The 14,058-nt window shown below is 34.6% G+C and overlaps 1 protein-coding gene across 1 annotated transcript in view; it reads left to right on the top strand.

Moving 5' to 3' along the window:
• The window catches only part of COL24A1 (collagen type XXIV alpha 1 chain), a 404,395-nt gene that overhangs the window by 107,620 nt on the left and 282,717 nt on the right, over window positions 1-14,058 (top strand). The window contains exons 14-19 of the mRNA XM_042952735.1: window positions 135-179; window positions 6,402-6,455; window positions 6,533-6,577; window positions 6,824-6,877; window positions 7,139-7,192; window positions 11,729-11,782. Coding sequence (XP_042808669.1) covers window positions 135-179; window positions 6,402-6,455; window positions 6,533-6,577; window positions 6,824-6,877; window positions 7,139-7,192; window positions 11,729-11,782 — 306 coding nt within the window. The remainder of the gene's footprint in view (window positions 1-134; window positions 180-6,401; window positions 6,456-6,532; window positions 6,578-6,823; window positions 6,878-7,138; window positions 7,193-11,728; window positions 11,783-14,058) is intronic.

Here is a 14,058-nt window from a genome sequence, read left to right as displayed (position 1 = left end):
GTAGGGAAGAATCAGAAGTTAGCTGTAGAAGAGGGTAAAATTTTATTTTTTTTCCTAAAAGTTTTTGTCTTTAGAAAACACTCTTCATAGTCTGGAATCATATTTAACCAACTTTGCACATTTCTTTTACATAGGGACTTGTAGGTAGCATTGGCCCTCCAGGATTTCCTGGGCTTAGAGTGAGTATCAACTATTATCATTCTTATAAAATATTGTGTTTATATTTGTTAGATGCATTTTAAAATCTTTAGAAAAATGAGATGCTTTGGTGTCATTGCTGGATATGAGACTTGCGCAAATGTGTTTTCCCACCTGATGTGCAAATTAGACCAGTAGTATGAATCAAAAAATTAAACATTATCATAACCTACAATAACAAATTTCTACAGATTTATGTGTACACATGTACATTAATAGGTAACTTAAGACTCAGTTTCTTCAAATGCATGACATAGAACAGCCACTTCTCTCCTTTGAAATAGTCTTTCATACCATCTGGTCTGGATAGATACAGATGGGTCTAAATACCATACCACACCACATCACAGCACATGGTAACTATAGACTTTATTTCTGGAATAAAATTGAATAAATGGTTAGGAAACGTCCTGAACAAAAGGTAGTAGTTGTACTTTATTAATGCTGCTAAACATATTAATGCCCAATTTATTTATTATACTAATAATATAAGTGACTATATTATTTGTCCATGTAATCAGTTTAATTCAGTGAATTGAACTCTGAGTTTCACTGGAGTTTCTGATGTAGGCAAAGTACAGTTTAGTAAAAGCAATTCTATGAAGGCCAAAGCAATGTACTCCAGATAGTTACCTGATAAAGTTTATTCACTGAAGCAAACAGACTGCTATTAGACTGCTATTTCTGCTGTGTCTTCATAAATATATTTCTGTCAGTCAAGCTTATGGTTCATGACAGCGATATAAATTGCAGATATTTTATATAAATTTAGAACCATGTAGCTTAACATCCAGCTGAGCTAAAGGCATGTTTGACACACTTTTATGAACTGTAAGTAGCCTAATGAAAATAGAATCTTAAAAGTAAACTATGTATCCATATAAAAATAGGAAATATATCCATATAAAAATAGGAAATAACCATGAGCAGAGGTAAGATTTTCCATAAAAATCAACTTAGAGCTTGCTTTAACACGTGAAGTAGGTAATTAAGACTCCAGAGTTTTATGCCATAAATTACAGCCACAATTATTTTTAGCTTGAACTTGAACACAGGTCTTCTGACTCTACATTTAAATTCCCACACACACCCCACCCCTGACCAACCTAACTACCCAAAGGCAGAAGGTGACAACTTGACCAAAGGAATAAATCAGGAATTCAGTTATTGGAACTATAGAAAAAATCAGCATAATAAGTTTTAACTCACCATTTGGGGCTGGAAACAGTAGAGAATTAAGAGTCAGAGAACCTGAGTTAAGTCTATAACATTTAAACTTTTCTTTTACATGATACTATTAGTATAATAATAAAATCAGCAATAATATCTCACTTTTATTTAGTATTTTCCATGTGCTAGTCTTAATGTTAGGTCATTTAACTCTCAGAATAAGCCAAGACTACTCAGGTTCTGAGTGTTAGGCCTAGATTTGAAGCCAGGTGATCCAAATCCAGAGTCCAAAATCCTACCCGTGTGCTACACCGCCTCCTTAAAACTTATATCACCTTAAAATGAATGCCATTTATCTTAAGAGTTTTCTTTAGGCTTCATGAGAAGCTCTATGTGAAGGTAAAATCCAAAGGACTAATTTTTATTCCTCAGAACTTAGAATAGGATAAAACCCCTAGGTGGTAGTCAGTGGCCTTCCCTATGGGGAGAGAAAGGAAGCTGGGGAAGGGAGTTGGATTCCAAAGATACTCTTTCTGCATTCTTCCTTTAACCTATCAGTTGGTTAGCTCACATGCTTCTGCTATTTTGCTGAAGTTTAAGACCAAAATTCTTAGCATGTCCAGACTATCTTGGTTCTCATCTGCACCCTGAGAACATACTTTGTACACTAGCAAAATTGTTTATTCTCAGATGCCATGCAGCCTTCCTATGATATGGCCTTTGCACTTGTTTGTCTGCCGGAAACACTTTCCTCTCCTTTTGCATCTAACACTGAACTCTTACTCATTTTTCAGTTCCAGGACTTAGCACAGTTCTAACACATAATAGTGCTTAGTAAAAATGACTGTGTTTTTTTGTTTTTGTTTTTGTTTTGTCCTTTCTCTTTCTCAATTTACCCTTTGGTAGATGGGAAGAGATCCTGGAGAAGAGAAAATGGCTGATGATACTAACAGTCATCTTTGTAATACTCATCTCTACATTGATATGGATAGTACTTTATACTTTTCACACACATATCTCATTTGTTCTTCCATGAGATGAAAAGTAGATAAAGCAGGTATTTCTACCTCCATTTTAAATTTATTAAATTTTTTAATCCACATAATGTGAGCATCTACTATGTATCAAATGCTGAACTAGATTTTTGCTAGGCCTAAAACTACAAACAAGATTTCCATTTTTAGCAACATTATAATATAGTGGAATAGAAGGAAAAATAAGCAATGTCATATAATGTGATCACTGCCATCATGGACTAAAAACCAGTGAGAAAGGAGCAATTTATGTTATCTTGAGAGAGGAGTCTTCGCAAAAGAGATGTGTTTTAACCGTATCTTGAAATTTGTGCATGAGTGGAATGGAGTAGAAACAGGGAAAGGGCTCTTTAGGCAGAAGAATCCTTAAATGCACAAAAGAAGTGGAAAAAATGCAATGTTTGGGAGATGCAACGAAGAGTTGGAGGATTGCAGCCTAAGAAGTATGGGGGGATAGGAGCGGAATGGAAGGAGCTGAGGTTTTGGAGATAATTGGGAAAGATGATACAGAACCTTTATGTTTCAGAATAAACAGTTTGCTCACCCAGTTTATCTGCAAGCCTACATCTGCTTGTTTTCATACAGGAAGTATAGTTTCCGACAAGAGATAATATAGCTTTCTCTAAGTGATTTTTTCCATGCAACTGGTTGTCATTGTCATTTGCTTTCTTAACCTGTGAGTGTGGGTGGGTGTGGTTGCACAGTCTTCCCTACACTGTGCTCACTCATATGAGCTCTAATTGGCTAGAGGCTGCTGGTTTTATTTGAAGAGCCTATCCTTAAGCTCTTTTTCTTTGACTCACTTTGACTTGAAAGTTCTTTATTATTTCTGGCTCTGTGGGAGGCTCTTCTCCCTTTGGTGCTGTATGTCAGACAGCTAAGTTGCCATACGTGGAAGTATTTCTCCTGTCTGCTCCGTCTTCTCATGGAAAAGGAGTATGGTAGGGAGAGGGTGCTGAAGGCCTTCAGATTTTCCTTGTGGAACTGAAAACTGCTCTTAGTGTCATGGGTTGCTTTCAGAAAGCCATCGTTTTTCAGGACTAGGATTTTCCACACAACTTGTAACATACCACAAAATGTTTGATGTCTCTTGGATGTTTCTACATCCATACCATTTTACTTTTTAATTCTCTGTTTTGCTAAATCTTTTATAACATGTATGTACTTTGAAATTTTTCAACACTTACTATTTTGTGATTTCTCTTTTAGAGTCACTAAAAAGTAAAATAGTAGATTATGCATACAAAGTACATTCATCTGAAGATGCTAGACTCCACACAGTGATATATTTACTGAAACAAAGTTAATAATATTATTGCCTATAGAAAAAAACGGCAGGATGAAAAAGAAGTATTTGTTTATTTGCTTATATTTTTCCATACCTGCATAGATTATTGCTGCATAATTTCCAAACAGAAATGTTTATTGTATTTTTTGAAACTCTCATAATTTTTAAAGCTATGAACTTTGCATAAACTAGCCACTGTAATTATAAGAACAATTGTTCCTACTGACAGAATTTGTCAGGGATGTATTAATATTGCATATCTGTTTATTAAGTTGGAAAGTATTACTCCTTACTTCTCACAGTCTCATATATTTCAGGATTAAACATGTTGGAAATAATTTATCTTAGTTATATTTCACAGACTTTCGGAGTCACTTAGAAGTAAAGATGTCATATTTTCCATTCTGAAATTTGTATTCTATAAATGTAGACTATTAGAAATGCTCTTTGATGTTGGGAGATAGAGCTCTAGAATCACTGTTTTAGTTTTTTTTTTTTTACTCAAGTATAATTGACATAGAGTGTTGTATTAGTTTCAAGCATACAATATAATGATTCAGCAATTCTATACATTATTCAGTGCTCATCATAAATGTACTCTTAATCCCTTTTATCTATTTCAGCCATCCCCCCACCCACCTCCCCTCTAGCAACCACCAGTTTGTTATCTGTATTTATGAGTCTGTTTTTTGTTTGTCTCTTTTTTTTTCTGTGTTCATTTGTTTTGTTTTTTAAATCCCATGTATGAGTGAAATCATATGGCATTTGACTTTCTTTATTTTACTTAGGATTTTACCCTAGGGTAAAAGGTCCATCCATGGGTGTTACAAGTAGCAAGATCTCAGTCTTTTTAGTGGCTGAGTAATATTCCATTACATATATATATTATATATATTATACATATAACATGTATTTTTATGTGTATAATATATAATATATATATTATACATTTAATATATATACTATGTGGACATCTATGTCCATCTATGGATGGACACTTGGGTTGCTTCCATATTTTGGCTCTTGTAAGTAATGCTGCAATAATCATAGGGTGCATATATCTTTTTGAATTAGTGTTTTCCTTTTCTTTGGATAAATACCAGTAGTAGAATTCTGGATCATACAGTAATTCTACTTTCAATTTTTTGAGGAACCTCCATACTCTTTTCCACGGTGGCTGTACCCATTTGCATTTCTGCCACTGTGCACAAGCGTTCCTTTTTCTCTACATCCCCTCCAGCACTTGTTATTTCTTTTTTATTCTGGCTATTCTGACAGGTCCTTCAGTATTCATCCCACACTTTATTTCACATCTGTTGTGTGTCAGTTATATGTTGGAACTGGAAAATAAAAAAATCAATAAAACGTGCTTCTGCTTCCATAGAATGCTCAGACTAGAAAGACGGGGGGGGGGGGGGAAGTATATAGTGCAGTATATTGCTAGTTCACTAGTGAAGTGCAGTATAAGGCCATTTCAGTATTGGTCACTGTATCTTCAAAGGCTTGGAGCATGTGAAAAGAGAGAGCAGAGAGCATGTTCAGACAATGGAAAACAGTCCATTGTGGTTAGAATGTAGGATTTGGAGGAGGGAGACGTAAAGGAGGAGTAAGGACAAATGGAAATAGAGAAAACTAGGAGAGTTGGTGGAAACCTGGTAGCAAGGGTCTGGGATGCTTTCCTGAGAAATTTGAATTATAACTAAAAGAAGCAACATTTTTTGGCACTGTGATACATATACCTTTAAGAGTTTCTTAGCATTTGGGAACCATAAAAGGGAGGTTTAAAGCAACTTGTTCTTTGAAGCCGGGCACAGGGAGGTAGTAAGAGAAAGAAGGAAAATGAAGGTGTCATTGACACAAAACTTGTAAGTGATCCCCAAGCCATTTTTCCAAATTTTACTTTCAAATACCCTTATTGTGTCTACTGTCCTTTGTCTTCTAAGATGAAGTATTTGAGGAGTTTTTCTAAGGCTCTTACCTACAGGAGATGATAGTGGTAGTTATGTTTTTGAGAGATTTTGCATTGGAGCACTAAACTGAGAACCTTGGCATTGCTGACCATGTCCCTTTCATCATTGCTGACCATGTCCCTTTCCTCAACACTTCTACAGTGTCTGTGTACATGTTATGCCCAACAAATGTTAAATGATGAATGAATGAGAGAAGCCCAGAAGAGTAGTCTCATTCAGTACTCAGCTTATCCCTGAGATTATGGTATTTTATCATTCTGCAAATTTCAGATCATGAAATAAAATCATTAGAATGCCTGGAACATAGTAACTGCACAAAAAGTATTTCCTGAATAAATGGGTGAAATAAAAATATAAGATGATCAAATGAAGTATTTATCAAATACATCCTGAGAACATGGCACTAAAATATTTCCCTTATCTTCAAGATTTTAACTAGTTGGAGAAATATTTCAAGATGAATGTTATGGACAGTTAAGCATTTTAGGGGCTAAAAGAAAGGGAGGATCCTTGTGGCCTTGACCAGTATGAATAGGCTTCCGGGAGTAGGATAACCTCACTGAGGTTTCAAAGATTGGTATGATTTATACATGTGGAGAGAAAAAGAAATTGTGGAAGAACAAGGCACATGTAGGAACTTAGTGAGACGAACTGTTCTGGGTTAATTAATCAAGTTTACATTATTCTCTTTCTAATCCTAGTGTATGCTTAATGATGCCTTTCTGTCTTACTGCATTTCAGGGCAGTGTTGGCCCTATCGGACCATTTGGACCTTCTGGAATTCCTGGCCCTGTGGTATGTCTGTATCTACATAATGGATATCTCCCTTTAATTTCTCTACAATGTCACAAAACATCTCCTCTTTTTTTCAGGGTCTTTCCGGGAATAAGGGCCTACCTGGAATCAAAGGTGATAAGGTGATTTAAATATTTACATTATCATAGAGTTAATTTCTTATCACATTTATTTTTTTTTTTCAGTCAACACAACTTATAAAATATTTTGTTTTTATATATGGGATCCAATCTGTACTGTCAGTTATACAATTTTTCTCAGAAGTAGGAAAAATAAAGAAGCTGTTCTTCCATAAACATTTGTACTTTCGTATAATATTGCCATGTTTGTGTTGCTTAAATGTCTTTGTATAAAATTGTGCCCTCTAGGGTGAGCAAGGCATTGCAGGAGAGCCAGGAGAACCAGGGTATCCTGGAGACAAGGTAACTTTTTTTTACCATTAAGTTTATAGAAGTACAAAAAAAAGTCTGTGAAAAAGTATAAATTCTTTGAAAAGAAAGGAATAATCATTATTTTAACCATGTAGTTTATTAGGATATGGTATCAATATGGTTTTACATGTCTTGTTTCTCAGTTTTCTTGGATTAATTCCATGAATTTTTTAAGTAATTCGTAAATAGAGGCACATCTGCATTTTTTGGTGTAAGAGTTTCTATCTTTCCTCTAATATTCTCTTCTTTTAGGGTGCTGTTGGTGTTCCAGGACCACCAGGGATGAGAGGAAAGCCAGGACCTTCAGTAGGTTTGAACTTTTGCTTTGTTCTTTATGATTCACAAAGTGCACAGCATGGCAGGTGTCTTGACAGTTGTTGGTATTAGTGGAATATAAGAAGTAAGATATAAGCCTACCAGGCTGGCATTGTTTTCTCTTCAGTTTTTACGGTACAGCTAATCCTTGAAGTTTTCAGCTCACATTCCACAGAGTATTGGACCTCATCCTCCTGCCCCCTCCCCCCATCCCAGGCCAAGCCAAATTTCTGAGAGCCCTAAAGATCTTGGTTGATCTATCATAGACAGTATTGCAAGTAAACATGGGATGTTTAAAACAGAAAATATAAAACACCTTAAATACTATTTTAATTTTTCCAAAAATCTTTCATTCCAATGTATTTCATTAAAAAAAAAAAGTATTGTGAAGAAAAGATAGCATGTCACACTCTGTGAGCAAAAATATTCTAGTTCTTTGTCTTTTTTTTTAATCTTTGGGCATCAATTAGTTGAAAAGAAAGGATACCTTATACTGTAGTTAACACAAAACCCAACAAAGTATACAACTAAAATTACTGAGTAATTAAAATCATTTAAATAATGGTTAAAACATGACTTAAAAGTATGTCTCTATATATTAAAAATCATAAAAATTATTATATTTAAGATTTACTGTTTACAAAGTTCCAGTCACTATTCAAAAGTCTATGCCTCTAATTTAATCTTTACATAAATCATGTAAAGTTGGTACTATTATTATTCTTATTTTACAGATTAGGGGAACTGAGACATAAAGTTGAACAACTTGCCCAAGTTTTCGTAGTTAGTTGGTGGCCACCTGGGAAAACCCAGGTAATCACCTATGTCAGAGCTCATACACTTAGCCACTGTGCCATACTGTCTGAGAATTTAACATTTTAAGATTGTTTTAGGATTTTAATATTGTTTACAACTCTATGAAGGTGAAGGTGATCGTAGATAGAAAAAGTTAGACGGAAAATTATAATTTATTAAAAAACATTAAAATGTACATTTTAAAAAAGATTATTGTTTTCCTGAGCAAATCATCGTGTTCCCTCTAACTCTACCCTCCTATGTCAGGCTTGTTTGTTTTTTTGTCAGATGCAAGCAGCTTTAAGTTACAGTACTTTATATACCCCATTCTGTCTGGCTTCTAACAGTGCAAGCATTTCATGTACATCTCTCAGGAATTATTTATTCCACAGAACCGTTTTCAGCATCTGTTTGTCTAATGACATCTGTTTGTCTAATGGTAAGCTTTGCTCTTCTTAGTTTTTTGCCTCAGACTCAGGGTATACCTGGTCAGTCATGTACCCAGACTTGTGCTCAGCAGTTGAATATTAGAAGTTACAAAGTGCATAAATAAGGGACATGAGAGTAGGTCATGAAGCTAGCAAATAGCCTTTACTCAAGGATGATTCTAAACCACGTAACAGGAACTTACCGTATCTGCAATGGTTGGCAAAGTAAGACCCTAACTTCTTGTATTTTCATTGTTCATTGTGTGAGGGTTTTCTGACTTCTGATAATAATAAAAGGAGCTGGTACAAGACATTTTCTAAGGACAATACTGAGTAATAAATGATACCAATATTCTGTTATGCTTCACATACTTATACAAAGTAAACCTTTTTAATGTCTCCCCCTCCCCTTACTTTTTGACAGTTTGTATTGATAACATGTTTATTGCTGGGCAGGGAGGGATATACTGGTCTGAGAAACAGAGACTTAGATTTTAGTCCCAGCCCTGACTTGCTATCACCCAGGGCATTTAACCACTGTGATATCCAATTTCTTGTTTAAACTGAGAGACTATATCATATTTAAGGTTCCTTGCAAATCTGTGACTCTTTAGTTGCCTCTCTCAGGGATAGTATTTGCCAGTATTTCTCTGGTCTCAGCTACAGAAAAGGCAGAGAACCTGTCTCATCTTTAACACATGGTCTTAAAACCCTTAATTTTTTTTTTCCTGGAATAAATCACCAGAACCAACTCTAATGTGTGTTTTAGGGCAGTGATTCAGGGAGCATAAGCTGATAAGAATGAGGCTTTTTGCTTGTTCATTTTGTACCTTTCTATATTATTCTGGTAAAAAAAACAAAACACATTTTTTAATGCCGGCAGGGACTTTGGTAGGAGATACTTGACCATTTTTTTGTTTTATCAAATCTTTGAAAAAAATTATATATCAGACCGAAGATAGGATAAAAACTTAAGAATTAATATTTGTGAGAATCTTTAGTTTCTAACTTTATTTATTACTTGTTTATATCTTATGAGTAGACTAAACTTGTAGAGGTTTGACCTGGAAACTTTTCCCAGTTATGGAAGGAGACAGTTGTTGGATGAAAAATTGCTTGCACTCAATCCATTAAAAAGAAACTATACCAGTTAGTGCCTATCTAAATCATTTGTTTACTAGCATGAAAAGAATGCCATAGTCATAAGGATGTCTTTCTTATTTTATATCTCCTACTTTGGGTTTTCTATTATCTAAGATGATGACATTAGTGACTTTTTTTTCCCCAAATGAATCTAAGTTGTAACGTGAAAGAGTATTTACAAGCTAAAAGAAGGAATGTCCTGATTTGGAAGGCTTTTTACATTTGCAGTAAGGAAGCTTTTGCTCTACAAGCATTTAAAAACTAGAGAAAACTACCAATCAGAAGTTAAGAAATATTCTTTCCTTAGAACAAAGACATTATTGGGGTAAGCTCTGTGCTGACAGCTCACAGCTTGGAGCCGCTTTGGATTCTGTGTCTCCCTCTCTCTCTGTTCCTCCCCCATTCATGCTCTGTCTCTCTCTGTCAAAAATAAATAAATGTTAAATTAAAAAAAAACAAAGACAATTATTATGTTCTTTCCATACATTTAACTAGAAGTTGCTGTCAATTATAGAGGTATATGTAATCATTACTCCCTTGTCTAAAACTTACTTGAAAGCTCAGTTTTTATAAAAGAGACTTGACATTTAAGGAAACTTCCAGCTGAAGTTTTTCAAAGTGAAGATTTATTCTGAAGAATGAACGAAATTATTCCAAAATGTGTGTTTTTAAGTATCTGTTTGTCGATTAGTGTTTCTGAAAACAAAGACCTCGTAGGTATTTTTCCTTCACAGCTTGTAAATTTAGCTTCTGGTTTGCTTTTTGCCACCAGAGGTCTCCAGTGAGAGCTCTATCTTTATCTCTTTAAGAGAGGTACTTGCCATTTTAATAATGTAAGCCTCCTCTAGATATTGATTATGACAGATGATGATTTTGTTTACTTAGGAGAACTTAAATGAAGTTTTATGTAATACTATTAATTTTCTCTAAATTTGATTGCAGTAGTTTCATTGTGTACTGTTTTATGTCCTGAAACTCAGATATCTAAGCAATGTATGAGAATGAATTTAGTGCTTATGGAAAACGGTGCTTTACTTCTTGAGATGTGAATAAATGCATACTATATCTTGTATTTCTATGTAATCTGAGGCCTATTAAGTCAAATCTGAAACTTGAATAGAAATCTAATGTGACAGAAATAATGAATTCAACAGTTTCTCTTATGAAAACAAGGGTATTAGACTACTGGTCCCCCCCTGTTCTATACTTCAATCTCTTGAGAACATTGCCAGCCCTTTCTAGTTTCAGGCTAAATGACCACTTGTCTCTCCTCTGAATCTTCTCTCTGGCCCTGATTTCACTTCGTTAATCCAAATGAAAGTCAGAAAATGAAGTCAGAAAATGAAGTCAGAAAATGGCTTCAGAGATATTGAAAAGAAATCCTCAGCATTTTAATATAATGATCAAACAATCTAGGAATTATAGGTATCATCCAGGAAAGGATAGAGGACATGAAGGGAATAATTAATGGTTATAGAATTGGTTAACATTTAGTGAGTACTTTCTATGTGCCAGGCACTGTGCTAAGAACCTTGCATGTATTGTCTCTAATCCTCACAGTGACTCTGTAACAATGTTAATACTGTTAGCATTATTTTCCTATTTTATTAGTGAGGAAACTGAGGCTAATAGAGATTAAGCAACAAGGACTTAAATCCACATAATTCTTGATTGCTAAATCGGGCCCCTTGTAGTATCAACGGAAAGAGGAATTTTCAGGGATAGTCCCAGGACTCTGGTTATTTATAAAAGTAACTCCTCATCTAGAGTCCTCTACCTTGTTGAGTCAAACTTTATTATCTCTGGATAACACACACACACACACACACACACACACACACACACACACACTTTTCTTCTTGATTTGAGCGCTTAACTCAGTAATTTGTTTGTATCTCCAGCACTTAGGAGTAAATATATATTACACCCATACATGTTTTAAAAGTAAGTTTTCCACAGAGATGATGGTTACAAATTAAGTCTTTCTGAATGGTAGTTACAACCTTGTTTGACATAATATATTGAGTGCTGTTTGCTAAAAAGTCATTATAATTTTGTGTGGTATAATACATTGATTTGTTTGCTTACCATATGTCTGTCTCCATTTTAACTTGCATTTATTAGGTTAATGCTTATACGCTGACTCTCACCCCCATTTTAGGGCCAAATGGGTGACCCAGGACCCCAAGGACCATGTGGCCCTCCAGGACCAGAGGTAAAATGTTGGTTGGAAGATAACAAATTTGAAATAAAAGTTGAAAAAAATTAAACTTGCTTGTAAAGCATGTTTTTACATAATAGGCTTAAGAAAGATTCTCTTTAAAGTTTATATCTTTGTAAATAGTTTGCATTAAATTTTTTCTCCTATATCAGAAAGTATGCAACAGTGATCCCAAGGAACTAGAAGGGTGTTAACCACATTATTGTCCTTATTAGATCACAGCTGATTTATTTATTCTGAACAATAACTATAATAACACATACTTGGGGTTTAAAATCAAATTTCAGGATAAGCTCCACTGAATTTTTAATGCAAAATGCTTCCAATTTTTGTTATATGCATATATCATTTGGATCTCATATTCTAGAATAAATACAATTAAGTCTGTAGTACATATATCAAATTTACTTGTTTATTCTTTGAAATTTTGACTTTGGCTGAATGCTTGATCTGGAGTGTCTTTTTTTTTCCTGCAAGTTCACATAGAACACAAGGTTCTTAGATGAAACATTTTAGTTTTTTAAAAATCATTTTATGAGTTGGGGTGCCTGGGTGGCTCAGTCGTTTAAGTGTCCGACTTCAGCTCAGGTCACGATCTCATGTTCTGTGAGTTTAAGCCCTACGTCAGGCTCTGTGCTGTCAGTTCAGAGCCTGGAACTTGCTTCGGATTCTGTGTCTCCCTCTCTCTCTGCCCTTCCCCCACTCTATCTCTGTCTCTCAAAAAATGAATAAACATTAAAAAAAATTTTAAAAATCATTTTATGAGTCAGAGATATATACCACATGGAGATAACTTCTGAAGTTCACTCTAATTCAGAAATATAAGCCAAAAATACATATATTCAGAAATATAAGCCAAAAATACATATATTCAGAAATATAAGCCAAAAATACATATATACACCTATACATACACATACACATCTAATTCAGAGTCATAGATGCAGCAATAAAGCTGAGAAAATGAATTTGGCTTCAGAATAAATAAATCAGAGCAATAAAATCCCCTCGGTGTCAGAGTAGTAGGCAGAATTTCTAGAAATAGCATTCTACTGATGCTTTCTCCCTCTCTTTGTAAACCATAAAATCTACTTCTTACCCTGCAGCTGTCTTTCAGGGTTGGTTGATTTCTTCAGTCAATGCCTATTACTACTTATTGTCTAATTTAAAAACACATTGCATATTGGTAGTTCAAAAATCTAAAAATCTACATTGTACCTAGTTTTATTAATAGGGATATAGTAGGAGATAAAATACAGTACTATATTGATGTCACCATTCTGGAAAGAAAGAAATTGTTTTGAGTAATTGAAGTAATTATTAACAGATAATTAAAATAGTAATTAACACATTAATATAACTTTATATATTTTATGAGCCTGTTTGCTTTTAATAATTTTTCATGAAAACCTGCCTGGAATGAATTCTATTTACCGTCTTCTCATACTGAAGATACAGACCTAATTTATCTTTTACTAGCCTTAAAGATGATTTATTATGAACATGGGTTGTTCTTTTTAAAAAAAATTTTTTTAATGTTCATTTTGAGAGAGACACACACAGAGTGCAAGCAGGGAGAGGCAGAGAGAGAGAGACGCACACACAGAATCTGAAGCAGGCTCCAGACTCTGAGCCATCAACACAGAGTTCAATGTGAGGCTTGAATTCACGAACCATGAGCTCATAATGGAGCTGAAGTTGGACACTTAACTTACCGAGCCACCCAGGTGCCTTTGAACATGGGTTGTTCTATTGTAACAGTTACAGATAGGTTGCATGCTAAGAAGGACTGTGTCACTGCCTTATAATCAGTATGGTTTGGGATCATTTTCTTCTTTTTCCTAAAGCTAGGTTAAAGGATGGATGCATGGGCCATGTTTTTACTTATTACTTGGTCTTCCAAAGATGTTTCTTTTCTTTTTCTGTTGCCTTAGAGATTTAATGATTTGCAATCATCATTCAAAACATTGTCTCATTGTCTTGATTTTTGCACTACTAATACAAAGTCCTGAGCTCTAACCTTGTCAGACTGTACCCATTCCTCCTGCTCAGCTGCATTAAATGTTTTCATTGAGCCAAAGATGTAACCTGTATTCTCATAATTGGTCAAGGTTTTTTTGGGAAAGGGGCCTAATCTAAAGATCATACTTTTTTAAATGTAAGAATATAATGTATAGGAAGTTATATGAGGCAACACTTTTATCCAAATCCCTCTCAACATTAGGCTTTTGATAGAATTGCAGATCTAAGAGTTTACAATAGTATGTTTA

This window comes from Panthera leo, chromosome C1 (genome assembly GCF_018350215.1).
Source record: "Panthera leo isolate Ple1 chromosome C1, P.leo_Ple1_pat1.1, whole genome shotgun sequence".
Classification (NCBI taxonomy): Eukaryota; Metazoa; Chordata; class Mammalia; order Carnivora; family Felidae; genus Panthera; species Panthera leo.
This window is presented reverse-complemented; position numbering and strand designations above follow the sequence as displayed.